This window comes from Antedon mediterranea, chromosome 10 (genome assembly GCF_964355755.1).
Source record: "Antedon mediterranea chromosome 10, ecAntMedi1.1, whole genome shotgun sequence".
Taxonomy (NCBI): domain Eukaryota; kingdom Metazoa; phylum Echinodermata; class Crinoidea; order Comatulida; family Antedonidae; genus Antedon; species Antedon mediterranea.
In genome coordinates this window covers 24303909-24326701 of record NC_092679.1, presented here as the reverse complement: position 1 = coordinate 24326701, position 22793 = coordinate 24303909, and the positions used below count along the sequence as shown (strand labels likewise).

The window sequence follows — 22793 nt, the reverse complement described above, 5'->3', positions numbered from 1 at the left end:
CATGCCAAAAGAATCCGACCATAACATTATTAGTACCATAAGTTCGTTGATCCAATGATTCCTGTTTTTAACACATAAGGTAAGATATAACTAGATGGTTAACTGTATATACACTCAGGGAAGAGTGAAATTAGTGTAAGTGTGATTTCACTCTTCCTTGATAAAGTGAAGAGATGTAAATAAGACATATACTCTCTTTAACACGTATAGGTGATCATCTTCAAACTAAACTAAACAAACTACAAATTCTCCTTGTTGATGGGTCGTTTTTTTAAATGTAAGTCCATACATATATAGTTTTATAATACCTCTATGCATGGGCTTTGCTGTCAGAGTTAGAAACTAAACCCTTTAGATTGTCGCCGAATGGGACCCGAGCACTAATAATAATTTGTCCACATATGTTATTCTTAATTTTTGAAATACTTCTTTCTTATAGAAATACCTTTATTGATTTATTTTATGTAACCATATATACTTTTTAATAACGCTCATTTTTATCGAAAACCCTGCTCCAAAGTCCTAAAGTCCACAAATGAATTAAGTCGATCAAAGCGTCTGAAAGATTAAATGAAATTGATTGCTATGCACATGACTTCTAGTTATAACAAGTTAATACAAGTCTGCACAAACTGGTTTATACTAAATAAATGCATCATCACATGGATCTCATGAATTCCATTCAAGTAAACAACGCCCGTAATTATTTAAAAATACGTTAACTCCACAAACATGTTCAAGATAATAACAGTTAACAAAATAAAAAAATAATCATACACGTATCCCATACATGCCATCGCGAAACTTGGAACTATGTATGCCTGACTGGCATATTGTTTCCACTCATAAGTTACACTTAAAACAGCTTAAGACTTTGTGTATTCATTTTTAATATAGGCCTACAAATGTGTCTGACGAAGGTATTAGGCCTGATACTTATAGTTGTTTGATGAGCGCTATTATGATTTACCAACTGATTTTATTTGAAATCAATTGGAAAATCACTTATACTAAATTGTAATCTCTCTAATGCATGTCATCATGGAAATGTGGACTATAACTGTCAGGCATATATTATGTGTCCACTTTTGATATAAAACGTACAGTTTATAGTTGTTTTTTTTATATTTATTCTATTAGTCACAGTATTTTGTAAAAATATTCAAAATAGTTCAAGTGCTGATTTTAAACTATTATATAGAACAACAGCACTGGTGAAAGGCTATTGTTGCCAGAAAGCTCTGCTAATTTTTCTGGCTGTTTTACTTTTATCGTTTTGATTTGGCTTTCTGCTTGTATTATTTTGTCCTCATTGAGATCCAGATACTGATACCAACAGTATTGTCATTATTTTCAGTAATTTGCTATTGGATTTATATACAGAACAAAGTATAGTTACAGTATAGGACTAAGATTTAAAACATTACACCATTGTTTGAATTCGTTATTAGTTTCAAAATAGATGAGAATTGATAATCAATCGTATCATTTTTACGCTACCTTTACCCATCCGCTACTACTGTGTACAGCCGCTTTTGTAGCGCCAGGCGTATGTTTGCACATCTGTTACTTGGACAACCATTTGCTTCAGCACAATTAGGCCTTTTGCCAACTAGCGCTAACCTATGGAATAATCTAACAATTGAAATTAAAATTTCTCCAACAATTGCTTCATTCAAAGTTAGATATCGATCTCATTATTTTTCACAAAACTAAACAGTTTTTTTTCCTGAATTTTTTATTTTTTTTTTGTATTTAAGACGGGACCACAACGCAAAACAGGTTTTCTTTTACCTGATTTTGTAATCCTACTAAAATCCATCATGATAGTTTACAAGAGGTTGTAATATGTTATTTTTCATGATTAAGACAATGGAAATAAATTATAAACATAATTTGTTCCCACTTCTTGCGGGGCAATAAAATTACTAACAAAAGTTCGATAAAAGTATTACGAATGAGGGCGTACTTTATTTTATGAAAGGCCATTTTTATTTGGAAAGTTTTAAATATAATATATCTGTAAACATTTTAGTTTATATTTGAATTTCTTTATATGTTACGTATTTCCTTTATATTTTGAGTGTAAATTATACTTAAATTATGCTAACAGGTTTCATAGCTTTATTATATATTTATAAATAAATACATTTTTGTATAATTGTTTACGCTAACGGCGTATCATAATTTCGGTCACGCTTCGTCGCATTTGCGGTAAACACGACATGAAGTAGGTAAACATTGCGTATAAAAGTCTACTTTTCTCGTTAAATCACACATTTCGCACGATGCAACATCAATAAATGATCTTTCCAATATATTCTGAACATACTGTGTGAATTTCAATAGGGTACGAGGTTATGCCACGGTGAGGGTGGTTTTTGTCTGGGCTAGGCCAGAGGCTAGCTTACGGCTGCTACACAGTACACAGACAGTATCTATTTTGGTAGCGGGACGATTCGGCCCTGAGACGATTCGGCCCAGCTCCTCAGCAGCTCCACCCATGTGTGCGCACCACCAGTTCAGTTTATAAACTAAAATGACTGCCGTATTTAAACAGCAAAGGCCAATCATCAATATTTCTTGACCATAAAATACTAAACATTGTAAAAAAGTATTGTTATTTTTTTTATAAACTTTTTATTGTTTTTTATAGGTTAATTCAGGAATGCTATTGAAAGGCAATCATTTATTGTCACATAGTATTCATGTATGTCAAGACATTCTTTAATCTCTTCCGAAGTAAGAGTTTGAAAACAAGCATTGATCAACTTCCGTACAACTATGTGACTCCTGCTAAGGTTAGCCCAATACGTCTAGTACCTAAACATATAATGCGACCGGACTATGTTAAATCTGGCTTAATTCCTCCAGCCAGTCGGGATGTTGACTTCTTAGAGGAAAAAGATATGAATTCTATGAGACACGTCTGCAGATTGGCAAGACAAATATTAAATGTTGCTGCTTCTGAACTGAAGGCTAGTAATATTTTTATTTTTCAAATGTAATTCCTGACTAAAGGCAAAGAATATATATCACAAGAATGAGTAATCCGCGATTTTCCCTGTAACAGTAATATTGTCCATGTGGTAGGGCGCCGCCATGGGATGTATACAACTTTTTGTGAAGGTTTCACTAATCAAAGGCTGGACCACCGGAGTATTTTCCGATGATAAAAATGTTATCAACTACATGCCAACATCATGTTAAATACTATTTGGGTATTTAATTGTTCGTTTTATGCAATTTATTTAGTAAAAACTGCCGTATAAACAGTTTGCTTTATCAACCGGGCGCTACGATAGCGTGACCGGGCGTGTTGGTGTTTACGCGTTTTCACGAAGGATAGTTTAATAATATTCCTATATTTAACTTGTTTCTGGTAAAACAAATAAATGTTAATGACATTTAACATTTTCTCCTATTAATAACACGTGTTTTATACTAATTTATATCATAAAAACAATACTTAATTTACGTAGAGCGTAGAGTAGTACACGGCAATGGTAAAGAATAGGCCGTGCTGAGTAATATTCGTTGATTTTTGGTGTTGCTATGTTAGGCCTTTTTTGTGAACTAACTTAGCATGTTAGTAAATAATTGTCTGTAAAAGTGAATAAACACTAGTTTGTTAATAAATATGTATTATAAAATAGTTTACAATTGCAAAAACTATCATCATAATTCTATTTAATGTGACATGTATCATGTCTATTAAATCAAGTCTTATTTAGTATGTATACATCCGCCCTTATGAGGGCGGGCATCACTCACTGGAGCTCTCTGTTACAAATTTCTCATGCAAAAATCGCGGAATACTCATTCTTGTGATATATATTCTTTGCTAAAGGTAAAACGTCATTTTCACACCCTCATGATCCTTGTTATACGCCAGTCTAGCGCCCTCTATCATGATCCTTGTTATACTGTTAAATAAATAAAAATCATTGAAGTTATAAATTGTATTCTACTTTCATTTTATGATTGGCAGTATTACATATAATAATGATATCACATTGGCAGTATTACATATAATAATGATATCACATTGGCAGTATTACATATAATAATGATATCACATTGGCAGTATTACATATAATAATGATATCAAATTGGCAGTATTACATATAATAATGATATCACATTGGCAGTATTACATATAATAATGATATAACATTGGTATACATTATACCTAATATTTATACCTAGTAGGATTACACTAAACGCCTTTTTGTAATACTGTATTACTTATTCAACTACTGTAGGTTGGTGTGACAACTGATTATATAGATGAGGTTATTCATGAAACTTGCATTTCTTTCAATGCCTATCCATCAACTCTTCTATATCAAGAATACCCAAAATCTGTGTGTACATCAGTAAACAATGTCATGTGTCATGGTATTCCAGACTCTCGCCAATTACAAGATGGAGATATCATCAATGTTGATTTCACGGTAAATAAGTCTATCTTATTGGTGTATGGAGCAATTAGTAATTCGCGAATGCTGACTTACAGTATGTGTGAAAGGGGACAAACCCCTGTTTAGTGTGTTGGTGTATGGAGCCATTAGTAATTCACGAATGCTGACTTACAGTATGTGTGAAAGGGGACAAACCCTGTTTAGTGTGAGTAAATTCCTTATGTATTTCACTGTTTTTGGCTTAATGGTGGATTAGTATTTACATTTACAATTGATGGACCTAATTTCCATTCACATTGCTTTTGCACAGATCTCCATAATAAGGGTTTCAATTGTAGTTAATGTTACTAAAATGAATATATTACATATCCTACAGTTATCCTCTTAAACTGTTTTTGATAATTCAGGCTTTTTATAATGGCTTTCACGGTGACCTTTCTGAAACTTACTGTATTGGGAATGTTGATGAGACTGGAAGAAAACTTGTGGATGTGGCTAGAAAATGCCGCGATGAAGCTATAACAAAATGTGGACCTCACCAACTTCTGAGTGAAATAGGAAACACTATTCAGTAAGTTTTTCATTTGATTTAGTCGAAAACATTTATATTACAGTACAAAATATTTGTGGCCATGTACACCACATACACGGTCATATTAAAAATTGTGAGAATAATAATAGTACAGTGATAATAAATTTGGACTTTTAAGCACATAATGCATAGCGCCTCTATGTGCTTCACATAAAAATTAAAGTAATCCATGAAATAAATAAAATAAAAAAGAGCAATTAAAATGAGACAGGCCATAAACTGAATTGAATATGGTTTACAGTATTGAATGACTTAGTGAATATTGCTGTATTCTGTTATAGTAAAGTTGCTTCCAAGTCTGGGTTTGTAGTTTCACCATCATTTTTGGGTCATGGGATTGGAAGAGCCTTTCATTGTCAGCCTAGTATATACCACAATGGTAAGTATGACAATAACATTTTATAACTTTACCTTCATTTAATTCTTTGGTGTATGTTGTTTACATGAATAGATATAACCTAGATAAGATAATTAGAATTTTCATTGTTGATAAAATTGTTGGTATTTTGCAAGTGTTGTAAATTTTTTCTGCTAATTGAGTGTATTCTTTTTCGCAACAAGAAGACAAATTTCATACTGTACTATGTTGGTTTGTATGACAATAAAAGATCTGTATCTGCTGTATCTGCTGTATCTGTATCTGTATCTGCTGTATCTGTATCTGTATCTGTATCTGCTGTATCTGTATCTGCTGTATCTGTATCTGCTGTATCTGCTGTATCTGCTGTAACTGTATCTGCTGTATCTGTATCTGCTGTATCTGTATCTGCTGTATCTGCTGTAACTGTATCTGCTGTATCTGTATCTGCTGTATCTGCTGTAACTGTATCTGCTGTAACTGTATCTGCTGTATCTGTATCTGCTGTATCTGTATCTGTATCTGTATCTGCTGTAACTGTATCTGCTGTAACTGTATCTGCTGTATCTGTATCTGCTGTATCTGTATCTGTATCTGTATCTGCTGTAACTGTATCTGCTGTAACTGTATCTGCTGTATCTGTATCTGCTGTATCTGCTGTAACTGTATCTGCTGTAACTGTATCTGCTGTAACTGTATCTGCTGTATCTGTATCTGCTGTATCTGCTGTAACTGTATCTGCTGTAACTGTATCTGCTGTAACTGTATCTGCTGTATCTGTATCTGCTGTATCTGCTGTATCTGCTGTATCTGCTGTAACTGTATCTGCTGTATCTGTATCTGTATCTGCTGTATCTGCTGTATCTGCTGTATCTGTATCTGCTGTATCTGCTGTATCTGCTGTATCTGTATCTGCTGTATCTGTATCTGCTGTATCTGTATCTGCTGTATCTGTATCTGTATCTGCTGTATCTGTATCTGTATAACAACTTTACAGAGATGTTCAACATGTAGACAACTATAACTGAAGCAGGTGCTACTTGGCTGTCAACTTATTTATTTACAAACATTTTTCTTATAGTTCAACGTATTCACGAAGCTGTATCTTGCTTATGTGTGTCCAATTTCTTCCAAAATTTAATAAATTCAAACAATCATCTTCCGTTTATTACTACGATTAACATTTAGGCCTACTGTACATAAAATAATTTAACTTATATTTATTTTTATTGTTACATGTTTATGTCTTGATGTATTTCTTTGAGGGTCCCTAATGATCAGCTTCGGCTGGATGGACTACCTTCGTAAAATATTGTTGAAATGAAAATAAATAAATAAAATAAATAAATATAAATATGTATTTTTGATAGCAAATGAAGACGTTGAAGTAATGAAGCCAGGAATGTCATTTACCATTGAACCAGTTATTGTTGAGGGAGAAGATAATCCATATATAGATGATGATCAGTGGACAGTGATGTCAAAACACAATTACAGGTTAGTTTTAATGTACTGACAAGTTTGTTATAATAAACAGTTATGAATGTGTGATGTATGCGTCAAAGAATCTCCTCTCCTTCAATTTGCGTTCAAAACACTGTATCGGAAGTACAGGGTTGAAAGGTCACACTGACCTCCGTGGCGCCATTTCCGACTTCGTAGAGCCATCCTACCCCTTTGCCATGGTTCAGTTGATGGGTGACCATTCATTAGTTCTTTCGTTTGCTTATATTTCAATTCATTACCTATTTTTATAATATTTTGTACAATCATATGACATTCCTATCCTTACATTTGTCAACACCATGATGTGCTTTATGAATTTTTCCAAGTAAATACTTTTTAAATCTTTGTTGATCATCTTCAACTATTAATTTATCTCAGAATGTCCAATATTTTTTAATTTGTTTGTCTACTTTACTACATTTGTTTGGCAAACCTGTTAGTATCTGTCGTCTAGAACTACAAGTTCATCATCATTGTTGGTTTCAATAATTAACCTTTCTTTGGCACCAATTCTACCATACATACAGGTATGGCCATACTGCGTTGAAACACTGGTTCTCGTTAGATCACCGAAGTTAAGCAACGTTGGTCAGATATTTGCATGTATTCAATGCCATTAAAAGTTTCATTCATCAGTCGTTGGAATATTTCGGTGGTTCATTTAATCAAAAGGATATCTATTAAATTTGTATCTGCCGAATTTACGGTCATAATAGATTCTGTTATTTTGTTTTCTAGTTTCTGGTTTTTTAATTAGGATTCAAAGAAACCATAAAGGATTATTTTGCCATCTTTCAATCTCCTTAATTTTTAAAGACTTGATTCTTCAGTTGTGTTGCCGTCACTTGTCTATAAAATCAGTCACTGCTGTAGAATTCACCCAAATTGTTTGTCAAACGACCTATAGGTGGAATCATTTGCTGTTTCTTTTCATTACATCCTGATATCTAGTTACAGGTGTGTTTCAAGATGTAAAACAAAGTCTGTACTTTATTACCCAATAGGTCTGCTCAATTTGAACACACTGTACTTATCACAGACTCTAGTGTGGAAGTGCTAACCAGAGATGTAGATGAAGAATTCAATTGAGATGAAGATAGTCGCAGTCAAGCAAAAACAGATTGTTTAATTCTACAAGACTTAATTACCTTAAATTAGATTTTAACTATCAATTGTAAGTGATCTTTGTGATCGAAGATTTTTTAATTTTTTTAAAATAAATGTTAAGTCATAAAAAAGGATTGTTAAGAAACCTATCTTAAAAAGAAGCCCACCAAAGATTACTAAAAAAAAGAAGCCCATGGGCTTCTTTTCGAGGTTTTACGGTATGACATCAATCTCCTGTTAACCACAACCTATACAATTAATTATAATCATTAGGGCAACATTGTGTTGTTACCTTAAACAGGATATACTATTCTGGTAGAAGCCACTAGTAAGCATTAATCAAAATAAGTAAGTAAAATGGAAATAATGATCACACATGTGTTTTCATCAGGCTATGTTGAAATTTCGACATAGCTTTATTTATATTCATGTTTCTGGATTAGGCTTTCGTACTATTGCAAGTGGTTTCAATCATACGTTGTCGAATTGTGTGGTGGTCAACGTTGGACTACACTTTGTTAAATAATTAATTGGGTTATGCCTTGTCCTGTTGTTTTTCTTATGAACGAATGAAGAACGGTGTAAATTGTCCAGGAACTGCTGGTGGAAACTGAAAAAGAATAAAAAAATATAAGTTAATTAAACATTTTATTAACACTAAACTGACACTTCGTCACATCAATTTTTTAGAAACTCTGAGACATCACATACTATTATTATGTGGTTATACACATAACATGTTTAAATGTTTGTGTATTTTAAGCGTATACATGCCTTTTCAGTGAATGTATTACTGCATGCCATCCTTATTCGTTCGGCTGTTGCTGGACTGTCCAATCGAAAACTACCCTCTATACCACAATCTTTTCTTGAAGCCAGAATAGCTTCTTTAATTGCCAGGAAAACAGACCCTGCCAACAAAAGAGGAGGTTCACCAATCGCCTGTAAAAAACAATTACTTGTTGTGAATTCATGTCTAACCAATGCTCTATTTATTTTATTATTAAAAGTGTTCCGAAGTGAGCATAGCAAAACTTGTATGATAAAATCTGTTCCGTTGCATGGAAAACAACTAACTTTTCTTATAAAGTAAGCCTACCTGTGTTTGGATAAAATTAATACATCCAAGAATTGAAATTGAACCACTGTGGTTTCTGATCTGAGTAATGTTTATTTTTGGAATCTATGGTTACCTTTGATGAACAAACTACTTTCGTATGAGGTACTCCATCAAGCAAACTAACATTAAATTCAACAGGAATATCAGTAAAACTTGGTATCTTGTAAAACCCTGGTCCTTTTGTCAGTAGTTCACCACTAGGACTCCAGCGATACTCTTCCAGTGTGAATAAGCCGTAACCTTGTATGAACCCGCCTTCAATCTGAATAGAAATGTGATGTTTTGGACGTTATGACCTTTTTTATTCCTTAGTGACTGTCTTTAAAAAAACTGAATGTTACAAATATGCAGAGCAGTAAGTTAAGCAACTAAGATAAGTTCTAGACTAAAAGTATAAAAGGTCACCTGTCCGATATCAATAGCGGGATTGATACTGTCTCCAACATCCATGACAATATCAGTACGCAGCACCACGTGATCACCAGTCAGACAATCAATCTCAACTTCGGATACGGCCGCACCGCTTGAAAAGTAGTAAAATGGTTCACCGGTTCTCGTCCTATAATCAAATCCTTTTGACGGTGTTCTTTTAAAATAAAATTTTTTTTTTGTTTTAAATAAAAATTAAATAAAAGTGATATAGTTATTACTGGTACAGAGAGCGTGCATTAGGTCCGTTTATCATCATCATTAGTAGATATCACTTTTCCGTGAGGTAGTATTAACCAAACAAATTGCAAGAATACAATGATGTTTGTTAGAACATCCAATAATTGTATAACATTATATATATATATATATATATATATGCTCTTACTTGTAAAATCCCGTGGCAAACAAGCTAACTCGATCCATGTAAGCCGCTGCAACCTATTGCAATGAAATTATTATAACCATTTTGGAATTAAAGAGTGTATCATTCATTCATCAGTGGAAAATTATTTCCATTACTTGTTATTTTCATATAAGATATACATAGAAATTATGTTTGCTCTGAGATATACAAAAACAAACGTTAAGCCCCTTATTTAAGTTGGATTAAAATAAGCATTTTTCACGCTGCTGCTCTAGCCCGCTACGTCCCATTAGGACTACTCAATCAGAAGCTAAAGCAAGCAGCAGTTATAGTTCTAAGGACAGACAGTTTTGTTAAAATGGAAACTCCACTATGATTTATTGATTCCAGCTGCTACAGTAGACCCAAAAAACGTCTGGGAAAGAGTCTATTAGGACATGTCATGCTAAAATTACAAATCCCTAAGCATTTCTGGTATATTCACTGTCAGATATTCATTGAATTATTATCGAAACAGTCCAGTTTGTGTTTGTAATAGGATACTTCACAATTGAAATATCTAGGGTGATGAAGTGACCCCCAGATATGACCTTAGCAATAAAATTAACTAAAGTGACAGAAATTGAGTATTCACTTCTGTAACAAAAAAATAATATTTATTCACATATAAAAAAAGAAAAGAAACCCAAAAACCATTGTCTGACAGACAATTTAGGTATTTGTTGCTTTAAATTACATTTTTTCAGGTAAAATAACTATTATGTGACAATAAAATGACACATTAAAAAACATTTGAAATAAAAAATATTTTTCAATAAGCGAGCAGCGTTTTTTGTAAAAAATATTTCTTATTTATTCACCCAGTCACTCCATGTTTTGTCCGGTTCCTGTCTTCTGTATGGCTCAAGTCGTTGGTATAGTTTTTCGCATGCGATCTTAAAAAAAAGAGCACAATTCGTAATTAATGTTTAATAACAGAACTTAATTATCAAAATATATGAGGGTAGGGGTGCAAAAAAACACAAAATATTCATACAAAACCATGTTTTGTAAACGTAAAACATGGCTCCTTAGATTGTTCACAAGGAACCTTTAGATTTTATTAATAAACGTATCACCTTAACAGCCATTCCGTTTATGTCTGAACTGACACTTCCAGCAGTTGGAGAAGTATTCGGAACTTTGTTTGTTGACGTTTCCTCTGTGTAAATCTGATCAGATGGAATTTTCAAGGTACGACTTGCGACCTGAATCATTTTGGTATACAATCCCTGTCCCATCTCAACTCCACCGTGAGACAGTAAAACACTGCCGTCTTGATAGATAATGACAAATGCTCCTGCCTGTAAACAAAAAGCATTATTAATTATGATTAATAATGGTTGACAGCTATTGAATTAGCTCCGACATAGAAATTAAAAATTCGTAATGTAGTCACTACTACAATATTTGAACATAAACACCATGTTGTATAATACTTTCTTACACATTCCAATTAAAATGTAAAATGTGGGAGAATGCATACAGTGTACAATTGAATTAAATTGGCAAACCTTATCCATTTGAATTGCAGGAAACCCAACTCCATATAGAAGTGGAATGATAGACAACCCTCTCTTTTTCCATCTATTTGATCTAAATGCATAAAAAAATAAGTTTACTTAATACAACTTTCAAAGAACTTTGTTTAGAATGTTTATGACTTGATCGATTGGCTGTTCTAGTATTCTACAGAATCTGGTATCAGTGACTTCAAAAATACAGTCCTACCTGTTGAAGTTGGCAACCTTTGATTGCCTTTCTGTATAATCACTTTTTAACAAGCATTCATCCCAACACCTCTTTACCAAGTGCACGTCGTCAACTGTTTGATTGTAGCATGTCATCTGCTCTTCTTTTAGAAAGTTTAACTCCCGTACCTGAAAGGTTGCTTATTTATTATATACTTTAGAAATTTAGAGGCTTAGAAATTTAGATGGGTAAGATCTACCAAATTTGGCCCATAAAACAAACATTTCCCTTTATAAGACTGCAAGGGCAGAATGTTTAACCTCTTGCTACAGTAGTAAGGATATTTGACATGTAAAGAAGTTTATCAATCCACTTTAGTGGGTTTTCCGCCATTTAACCAGGCAATGCAACCATATATTCAGTATGCATTGATATGCACATGAATTAAAATTATTTATTAATTGTTAATATGTTATCTTTGCACCCCACACTCCCTCTTCACACGCCACTAATGCAAAGTATTTCAAAATGTCAACGCACCATGTTCTGCGATACACCAATCGAATATGATATTTCATTCATCAAGTTTTCCATAATCAAAAGAGCTGATGGACGCCCAAGTGCTCTAAAGGCTGTGTTTGAGGGTATGTTTGTCTTACAGCAGTATCCATATGCATCCATATTAGGGATGTAATAAGCATTTTGTAATTGCCACAAAGCAAGATCCATGACCTTAGGAATAAAATTAAAGGGATTGTTTTGTAACATTAGCAATAAATTATAGGATAAATACCATAACAATGCTTTAACAAATTACCATTCGTTAAAGATAGGTTCTACTCTTGAGAAAAAAAAACCAAAGCAATATTATGAGTAGGGTTTTAATTTACTTCTTGGTACAAACATCAATCATAATGATAAAGAAAATCAACAACATTTGAAGTTAAAAGACTGCCATTGCATATTAGTAGACTTTAAAAAAAGAAATATCTGACTATCAGTTACTAGACACTAATTGCACTTGATGTATCTATGATATATATGTCTAGGGGTAGAAATTGACCTTTTGATTTTGTCATTGAATATGATTAAGAAGTTCTAGCAACTAGATAATTATGTAGGTCTATATCTGACAAGATGCATAAACAGTGTAGCCTAAAGTTAGAAAAGTTTATGAAGATTACCACGGGGGACAAATCCATAGAATTTCCGGAATTACAGTATAGGTAAATCTTCAGTGCTTGTATTTTACCATCATTGGAGAAGCCAACTTTATAACGTCCAAGAAAAGCATGTCTGGTTCCCGTACTCGTCATATCCTCGTCCCGGTCAAGCATACACCTCACTGGTCGACCAACTCTAAATAAGGAGGTGGTGCACATAGCCATTTATAATGTAGATATGTTATTCGTTCATTTAGGCATATTTCCTTATTTTAAACTGCTGGCACCCAAGTTTTGATAAACAATACATTTTACTGTAAATTTACTTGTAAAATTAAGCAATTATGATCATATTATGTATCTGGTCTTAGTTCACTTATTTTTTTTTTTAGTTCACTTATGCTTGGTTCCCACTAGATAAGCACGTAACGCAACGTAAGTGAGTTACATCTCTCGCTTGTCATTGGTCAACACATTTGCGTTTCGTTTACGTCCTTGCGCTTAAATTTAACTTCAAGAGTCTGTAGATATCTATCTACTCCCAAGTGTTAAAAATAAATAACAAAACACTTACTTTTTGGCTGCAATAGCGAGAGCAGCAGATAAGTTGCAACTTTGAGTTTCTTTTCCGCCAAACGCACCTCCAAGGCGCTTTGTACGAACATTAACTTTGTGGTATTTTACTCCCAATGCATTAGCAATTGTAATCTATAATGTATAAGATCAAGTTATTTTTAATAACCATTCTTAATACGAATATGTGTGCTGTACTGATGTAGTTGTACAGTAGCTATAATTTGCTTTCCATTGTCGGAAAATGTATAGGCTAATTTAAACACATACAACAACCCGTACCTGGGCTAAACGGAGATCCTGAGTAGCAGAAAATACTTCTATGAAATCTTCTTCTTGCTTCGGTACTGCAATACATGATTGTGTCTCCAAATAGAAATGTTCCTGTTCACCTATTCTCATTTCACCCTCAATTATCTTATCTGAACTTTCAAATCCGTTTGTCATGTTACCTGTTTCCATTCTTACTGGTTCGAAATAGCTTTCTTTTTCTATTGCATCCTGAAAGTTAATCATCAGTTAATAAAAGCGAGTATATTTAATAAAATAAGAGACGTGTTTGAAATGTGAAATGCCTTGAATGAAGCAGTGTCCAATGTTTGAAATGTGAAATGCCTTGAATGAAGCAGTGTCCAATGTTTGAAATGTGAAATGCCTTGAATGAAGCAGTGTCAATGCCTTGAATGAAGCAGTTTCCAATGTTTGAAATTTGAAATGCCTTGAATGAAGCAGTGTCCAATGTTTGAAATATTGTTTTATTCTACAGTGTTGTTCTACTGTATGTGTTTATCAAGCATATAATTATTACTCTATATACGCTTGTTATCTATAATTTAAAACTACTGTACATACTTCGATAGATATTATAGGCTCCAAATCCTGGTATTCCACTTGTACCATCCTAGCGGCTCTCTGTGCAATTTCCTTATCATCTGCTACAATTGCCCCAATGTACTGACCAATACAAGTTACCTATCACCATGTTATAATCGATACATTTTTATAAGTGAAATCATTTTTTTTCTGATGAAAGTGATTAACTTATGTAAAACTTCAAAATGGTCTATTTAAAGTCTGATTTATAAATCTTTAATATTTATGATTTTGATGGACAATATATCTTTAACTTTATGTTTTTATGTAACGATTTTAAATACTCAGTAAGTTAAACAACCTTATCAGTTGCAAAAAGTTCTTCATCTTGTATGATATCACCTATCAAGTTACTTCCAGGGACGTCTCTGTGGTCAATGAAAGCATGCACACCACGCATGCTCAATGCCGCTGTAGCGTCAACACATCTATAGAATAAATTACAAGAAATGTTTACTGGAGATTGTGGTTTTAAGATAAGAAAATAATCATAAACATGCCTTAAAACTACACTATTAAATTGTATGTGACAAAAAAAGTGATGTGCCCATTATGGGCACGATGATGTCATATCACTACTGTATTTTGGCACATCACACATTTTTGTCAAATTAGTTTGATAGTGTAGACAGAGCTTTTGAATTGTATATCTCTGTTATTCAATGGAAAGTTTTTTTAAATATCTTTACATTCCAGCCGTGTGTACAGATGGACCATAGTTCCCAACATTTTCTCATCATTTAGCGTTTATAAACTAATTGATACTTCTTGAATTAATCAGTTAGTGGTCTAATGGTAGAATATATCAAAATGACAAGTCTAGGTTCAATTCTTGGTCGATCTCACAGATTGACTCGTCCTTATTGTTTATTTACTAATCAATAAGTATTCTAATTGTATTATTTGAGTATTTTGGAGTTTCTCCTATGCTTGCCAAGTGTAATTAATGTTTCTTACTTGATTTGTGCATGTGCCTTCTGACTAAACACAACAGCCATGTAAAGTTCATCTAACATAAAACAAATCAAGAAATTATAAACTCATTCACATTTCACGCGTCCTTGCAATGCGTCCTATTACGGCCACATGTATGTAGTTGCCTTTTCTCTCCTTCCCTTTTGTCCATATTTTACTCTATTGATGTTTTTATGCTTTTTCCTATATTTTCTTATGGATGAATGAAAGAAACTTATATAGTTTAATTCTTACTTTGAAACGGTATCATATCATCAACGTAGATAGCCTCGCCTGTTGCCTGCTGATAAGCTGATAAGTGGACTAACGGTCTACCTACTGGATCAATCGGTGGCTGATCGTTAGCAACCTCCTGCAATTATTTAGTATAAGGAAAGAAGTTTATGTACATTTTTTTGTAATAAAACAAATCAATTGTAGTAAAGTTATGTTTGCAGTACACCATGTGTTCCTTTAACAGTTGGTTTAGAATGTCTAGATGTTTCGATTGTAATGGTAAAACTGTCTGTGTTTAAACCTTTAAAACATACCTGAAACATCTGAGTGCTTTTTACTTCATCTCTTTTGAAGGGAAACGTTGCTGACGTCTCAGATGGTGATACTTTTGGAATGTTCTGTAAATTAAAACAAACCATTAATAATTTCATTTTTTTTATATATTTAGGCAAATTGCCAAGGATAACCATAAGCAAATTCAATCACTATCCTTCTTAAAGGTGGCAATCCGTTCACGAGACAAACATATACACACAATGCTCTACATAAACAAAGTCTATATTACAAGTCTTTGGGAGTGGAGTTGTAAATTGTCATTAGAAAAAATCCTGACATATGACAGGACTTGAACCCAGGACCCTTGGATTGGCAGCCAAGCATCATAACCACCAGGCCACAACTCCACTCCAAAATGTATATTGACATTAAAATGTAGGAAATCAGGAATAAAGATCATAGAAATTACTATATGTTTTTAGCATTTTTAAAAATATTTAGCAAATAAAATATTGGTTTTTTTTTATATATTTTCAATGGAAAAAATTATTTGATTTCATACGTTTTGTTTTTTTAAACATCGTTGTCTGTTGAAATAACAAATTTGGTGTAAGTTATTAATTCCTATTTCGAAAATAGAAGTTGCCTCCGGTGATGTTTAGTTATTTTTATTGCTTTTAATGACAAATTGAAAGGACTACAATTGTACTGTACTTTATTAGGTATTTCTTGATTTAATCTGAGGTAAAACTTGAAGAAGAAGCTTAGGACAAGTGACTGTCTGTATTCGGTCATACCACCTGGAGCGCCAGGTTCTAGAGACATCTCATTGGCAAGTGAAGCAATGACATCATCGAATAACGACTGATCCCATATTCTGAAAATAAACAGAATATGTAACAAAGATATGCAATAGTTTGCAGTTTTGTAACATGTTTATATTAGGATCTTGAAAACGTCAATGGATATCTGTTTATTATTGCCACTTTAATCATTATTTTCTTTTTAACATTTGAGTAATCTTAATCTTAAAACAATTGTATGCCCTACACTTCACAACAAAAAATTATCCAAAAGCTTATTTATTTTTCGTATCTCATTAAAGTTTATCTTAGCTACAATAATACCCGAAAGTTTGTTTAACATTCTAACGACGCGATAACTGTCCAGCGCAATCGGAAGGTTCAAGTGGTAACAAGGTCAGCTTACGAAATGATCCACTAAACAATTTTCAGATCAAATAAAAAAAGAATAAATACGGTAATTAAAAAAAGAGAAGCAGAGCATTGCTCATTGTTATTGTAGAGTTACCATTGAGTTATACCTTCCAACTATCTTGTTCATTGTTTGCTTTGCCATCTTTGTCGTGGGCGCCATTCCTCCAAAAGCCATTGAAGAGTCATGAACAACTCCATCATGTAGATCAACTCTAAATGCAGCATTCACTATTGCTATGTCGTCATCACGACGATGTGCTTGCTTGAACGCTTTAATATGTTCCGTCTGTTTTTGAAAAGATAAAAGAATTTTTTTTTTTAAGTTACCACCAAATTGTGAATTAATATTCAGAGTCGAGTATAAATAATAATTCAAAATTATATAATTGTGTATTTTTGTTTACCTTTTTTGTATATGGAATATGTATTGAAACAAGCGTTTCATTTGGTTTCATTGCATTCTGTCTGTAACCAGTAAAGAAATGTTCAGCAATTTGTAATGAACGATGCACGCCTGCGTAAAAATTAATAGTAATTGAGAATTTGGTCAACGCACGCCTCTTTCATTATTACATATCATTATTACATAATGTAATATTATTGTATAATTATAAAATATGATTATTGACTTTTCATTATTACGTATTTTTCATGGAATCACACGAAAAAAGGTTGAGGTTAACTATTGTGTCACTAGCGAATCTTACCTTTTGTATCAGCAAAAGCAAGGGTGCATCCAGCAGCCATCAGTATTGGGTTTAGGTCAGATATTGGACTTCCAGTAATTATATTTCCACCAATACCCTGATTAAGTGAATCAAATTATTAATTATTTATGATTGGTTTTGATAATGTATTTCACAATAATGCAACATGCAAACAATTCCTTCTTTTTAGAAACCCAATACGTTGTTCTTCACAGTGAGCAAGTATAATAGTTTATTCACGTTTTAGCCCAGTCTGCATATTATCTTGATGTGATATTACAACGGGGTAGCCTAATGTTCATTTTAGGAATTTAGCAATTAATAATTTAAAATCTCACCGCAACGTTTCTTATTTGCTGACCAGAAAACCAATGAAGCATATCGACAACTGCGGCAAAACCTTTACATTGGTAATCTGATGAAAAATTTAACAAAGTTTTTAGAGCAAAATCGGTATTGTGTGAGGTAAAAAGAAACTATACCAGTAAAGAATATGTTACTTTGTTGATTGTATAGTTTTTCTGAAGTTCGTTGACATTGTGTTCAGAAACCGTCCATCATGTGGTGCACATTTTAAAAACTGTTATTTTTGTAGTTACAGGATTAAACGATACATACACGCCTTACGACGGATCAGTAAGTGATGACATTACTTGCATGTTTCTCAATTGGTATGTGTAAAATCATAGACTTAACAAACTGTTGTATTCCTCGAGGCAACCAAACAACATAATACTATTCCTTATTCTTACCGTCGCGACGTTGAATGTACCACTACTGACATAGTTTATTCAGTGTATGTTATCTTACCTGGAATCTGTCCCATCGCATCTTTTAGAAAATCCTCAATTCGGGAAAGTGTTACCGATGCTCCAATATTTACACCTGTCTCACATAAACCAATGGTATTTAACTCAGCAACGTTTGCTACAGAAACTAGCATTGGATAATGCATTTTCTTTAGCTTTATATCAACACCTACAAAGAAAGAAATTCACTTCATACATTCATTCTATGTCTACAATACTGACATTTTAATGCTGTATTTTTCGACCGGAATGTACTGTGCTACGTACCAACTTCGGTGTTTCCTGAAACTAGTTTTGAATTCGGAAATTGACTTCTGACGGCAGAGAGTTGATCTATAGTTACCGGTCTAATCCATGTCAAACCATTGCCTTCGAATTTCACAAGTTGTGGGTCTTCTTTTTCTAGCATCTTTATAGACACCAACATGTTAACAATTTAAAACAAGTACGACAAATTAATATTATTCAAAATACGTAGGGCCTAAATAGAAAAGAGTATTATAAATAAATAAATAATGACCACAGAAGCCTATTCGGGCCATTAGTGAATTTAAAAGTCGTTATCTGGCGCCAAATATGTGTATATCCGCCACTCGTGAGTGTATATACTTGCCACCCTTATACGAAAATTTTGTAGAAGACAGATTGATAATACGTTACCAAAATTAGTTCTGGAGGAAAAATGATTTCCTTCGTGGGATCGTATGCCGTAAATTCTGACGGTTGAAAAAGTATTGTAGATATCTGTCAAATAATAATAATAATAATAATAATAATAATAATAATAATAATAATTAAGCGTTCAGAACCACATATTAAAGAGTTGTGTGTGTGAAGAAATAAGCAAACAACAACAACAACGTACCTGGCGCTTCCCATTTGAAATCATACAGCATTGGTTTTCATCAGTACACGATTGTACACCTTCTTGCCTCTTTTCAGTATTCCGCATTTGACAACAGTTACTTTTAGAAGATTGTGGTGTTCCGTCGTTCAAACCATCATCAGTACAGCATTTCAAGTTGCCTTTCATTTGGCAACAGTTTTTGTCCGCAGACCCATCACTTACATAATCCTTAATTTTTTAAAAAGTTGTGTTCTTTAATTGCGAATGAGTGCGTGCAAGGGCGGGGGTGTGTGTTTGTGATTGTTATTGATGTTGATTTTCATACTTATTGACAAAATTGACAAAGATACGGCATGTTAATACCTTTGTGAATGTTCTATAACCTTCTAAGATCGGTCGATATCCAGTACATCTGCACAGATTTCCCTGGAAGGTATCCTCAATGTCTGTCATTGTAGGTTGATGGTTGTTTCTCAGGAGAGTGTACATTGACATCACAATACCCGGAGTACAGAAACCACATTGAGATCCATGAGCTTTTGCAATACGTTCCTAAATAAAATGGCAATTATTTATCGAATGATGCTGATCAGCACTTGATACATAGGCCAATATATAGATGGTATAATTTGTTTTAACCTGATCTCATTATTCTATCTAAATTATTATGGCGTGTGGAAGCCAATGTGTAGAATGTTGTCATTTATACGAATGGGAATTAGTGGTATTTAATTGGTAAGATATTTTTTCCCGTTTCTCGAAAGTAATTCTCGAGCGGGAATCGAACTTCCTCTATTTCACGTCTGTACAGCACTTACATTTTGACATATATTTTGATTGATGATTAATCTTACTAATTATTCTCTTAAATTAATGTTTGCCCTTAATCTGAGAAGATAATTATATTGCACTTTATACCTGGACTGGGTGTAGTCCTTCTTTTATGCTTCCAATACCTTCAACTGTCGTTACTGCCATCATATGTACTTGACATATAGGAGTCAAGCAAGCATTTGCCGATATGTTACTAATAAAAGAAATATCATTCAATTCAATCTAAAAGCATATCATTTGTTTAAACGGAGACGTATCCATCCATAGGCTATTGCATTTTGATGTATATCAACGTTACTACGTAGGTCTATGCGTTTGCAACTGTAGGGTAAAGTATAATCATTTTAATGTAGGCCTACGTTTGATGTCGTTTTATAATGTATAGAAAATGTACGGTACCGAGAATCGGCTGAAAATTTGCTTACGTTATTTTTTTGGTCAGCCTATCATAGCTTGATATCATAACAGTGCAGGCACCACAACCTCCTTCACCACAACCAAGTTTGGAACCTGTCAATCTTACTACACATTGTCTTGTTAAGCTTGATAGTAATAATGTGCAATATATTTATACTTAAATCAGTACAAGTTTTTCTGTACCAATTAAATTTATCTACATTTATTTTAAATGAATCTAGTAAATAATGTTTAAAATCCACGGTGGCAAATTGCATTATATAACGATATGGTGCAAGTTTCAAGCTACTAAAACGCTGAAGGACATTTTTGGTATCAGATAGTATGTACAATTTCCAGGATACACGTACGTCATAAATGTGAAATTAAAATGTTATTACACATACTGACACGCACACATGATTTCTGACAGTAGTATAATCAAACAATATGTACATTTGGTTATAAAGCTTTTCCATTACACATTACAATGTTAAATGTGTAAATTCTATGCCAGTTTGTCTGTTTGTTACTCTCTGCAAGTGTTAGACCTATCGTGACAAAGTTTTAATTTTAATCCATAATGTCGGAATTTTAATGAAGAAAATGAATAGTTTAGATGTAAACCAGTCTTTATTAGTTTATGGATCAATGCTTTTTTAATGGATATGCAACAATTTTCTGTTTTACGAGTGTAAACCTAATATAGATGACCAAGTTTTAACAAAGTGTTTTACTGTAAAATATGCAGATGATACTTGTTGAGCTTTTAAACGATAAATACTCAGTTAAACTTTGATAATGTAAATCGTTTCTCTTATTGGTGTACTGATACACTTAAAGTTGAATATCAAGAAAACAAGAGATGATTATTGATTATAGGAAAGATGATAAGAACCACGGTGAGCTGATGTAAAACCTAAATATTTTAGGTACAATAACTGATGATAAACTTAACTGGAAAGAAAATTCAACATATGTTACCAATAGGTGCAAATATTGTTAAGACGTATAAAGAAATTATAGCCTATATTTGCAATAGAATCGGTGTTGTTTTATGAATCAGTAATTTTTTCAGTTTTAACATTTTTTACAATATAGCAATTGGTTTTACAGCCTCGATAAACAAAGCAAGAATTAGAGAGTAGAAGTATAGAAAATCGGTAAAATAGCTTAGAGAATTATATAATAGGAACTAAAAATAGTAGTTGCCATTTAACCTTAACATGTTTTGTAATTTTTACGCATCATTGAACGAGTTTTGCTTCCGTCTTTAGAAATGTATTTAGTGTACATTCTCTGGTATTTTCTATTCATAGAACAAAGGATACGTTTTAAGCGAAGGTAACTCAGCAATGTCATACTAGGGTCAACCTTTTCATCTGTAACCTAAAAGTGACAATGAAAACTGTGTGAATAATGTATATTGCAATTAGAAAACACTTATATGGATTTAAAGGAAAGCTGACCACTGATCATTATTCGGAATAAGTCTCGGTCGACATTTATTCAGCTTTTAATATTCACATCGACATAGCTTAATTACATACACTTGCATTAAACTTATTTTATTTGGAATTACTTGATTATTTTCTTGCGACCTAAACTCGTCGAATAGAAATTGTAAGCAGGTCACTAGGTCACAACATTGACCATCAATCAAAGTTGATACAGTATACCATAAGTAAATAAGCTGATGGCAAAGTCTAAAAACCAAAACAAGTTGAATAAGGAAGTTGGAACTCGATATAAGCTAGGCCACAACTTTACACATGTTTTAGGCTTAACATACTGTAGCCCATACATATGATATTGTCAAATGCAATAATTATAATATGTTACGATTCTTTACATTGGCAAGTCGAACTTTGTAAGGTAAAGCAAAACTGCTCAATGTAGCCTAATACACAACCACACGGAATGAGTTACTTACCCTTTTTCCATTACAAAAGAAAATCAAGACAGTGTTTTCACTTAGAGACATATTTTGAAAAAGTTCACATACATTCATACACTAATGTCATGGATTCCCTTAAAGGATGTGCTCTACTTCCGTGCGTCTGTTTATGACTGCCAAGATGGCTTGATACAGTGCTTGTTTATATAAGTACACGCCTTTTCACGATAGGCAAATTGGTCAAGTTCGATTCGTATGTGCAGCAAAGCGTGAACAACAGCAATAACTTTATTTAGCTACCGTATTTAATCGAATAAACACCCCGCTTTAAATAAACGCTCCCCGTAAAACATCATTTTGAATAAACGACGCCGTC

General features: G+C 33.1%; 2 protein-coding genes across 4 annotated transcripts; one reads left to right on the top strand and one right to left on the bottom strand.

Moving 5' to 3' along the window:
- The first annotated feature begins 2207 nt into the window (after positions 1–2207).
- On the top strand, positions 2208–19459 carry LOC140060635 (methionine aminopeptidase 1D, mitochondrial-like). 3 transcript variants are annotated; one of them, XM_072106931.1, is made up of 8 exons: positions 2208–2230; positions 2657–2978; positions 4266–4457; positions 4832–4995; positions 5298–5395; positions 6745–6871; positions 18230–18270; positions 19386–19459. In XM_072106931.1, the coding sequence occupies exons 2-8, from the start codon at positions 2709–2711 to the stop codon at positions 19397–19399; spliced, it is 906 nt and encodes a 301-aa protein (XP_071963032.1). In that variant the 5' UTR covers positions 2208–2230; positions 2657–2708; the 3' UTR covers positions 19400–19459. The 3 variants fall into 3 exon arrangements, with proteins under 3 accessions (XP_071963032.1, XP_071963033.1, XP_071963031.1); XM_072106932.1 differs by lacking the exons at positions 18230–18270; positions 19386–19459 and adding an exon at positions 16433–16558; XM_072106930.1 differs by lacking the exons at positions 18230–18270; positions 19386–19459 and adding an exon at positions 7885–8379.
- On the bottom strand, positions 8124–22746 carry LOC140060634 (xanthine dehydrogenase/oxidase-like). Its single transcript, XM_072106929.1, has 32 exons — positions 22454–22746; positions 21852–21909; positions 20550–20646; positions 20209–20317; positions 19654–19842; positions 19309–19518; positions 19104–19187; positions 18711–18852; positions 18445–18612; positions 17973–18049; positions 17635–17731; positions 17332–17441; positions 17035–17213; positions 16425–16587; positions 15749–15832; positions 15453–15570; positions 15201–15252; positions 14545–14671; positions 14223–14342; positions 13653–13871; positions 13372–13505; positions 12819–12993; positions 12175–12366; positions 11674–11822; positions 11457–11538; positions 11022–11246; positions 10764–10838; positions 9925–9977; positions 9513–9693; positions 9181–9369; positions 8762–8929; positions 8124–8597 (listed from the first exon to the last, which is right to left on the bottom strand). The coding sequence occupies exons 1-32, from the start codon at positions 22529–22531 to the stop codon at positions 8547–8549; spliced, it is 4155 nt and encodes a 1384-aa protein (XP_071963030.1). The 5' UTR covers positions 22532–22746; the 3' UTR covers positions 8124–8546.
- Between the last annotated feature and the right edge of the window lie 47 nt (positions 22747–22793).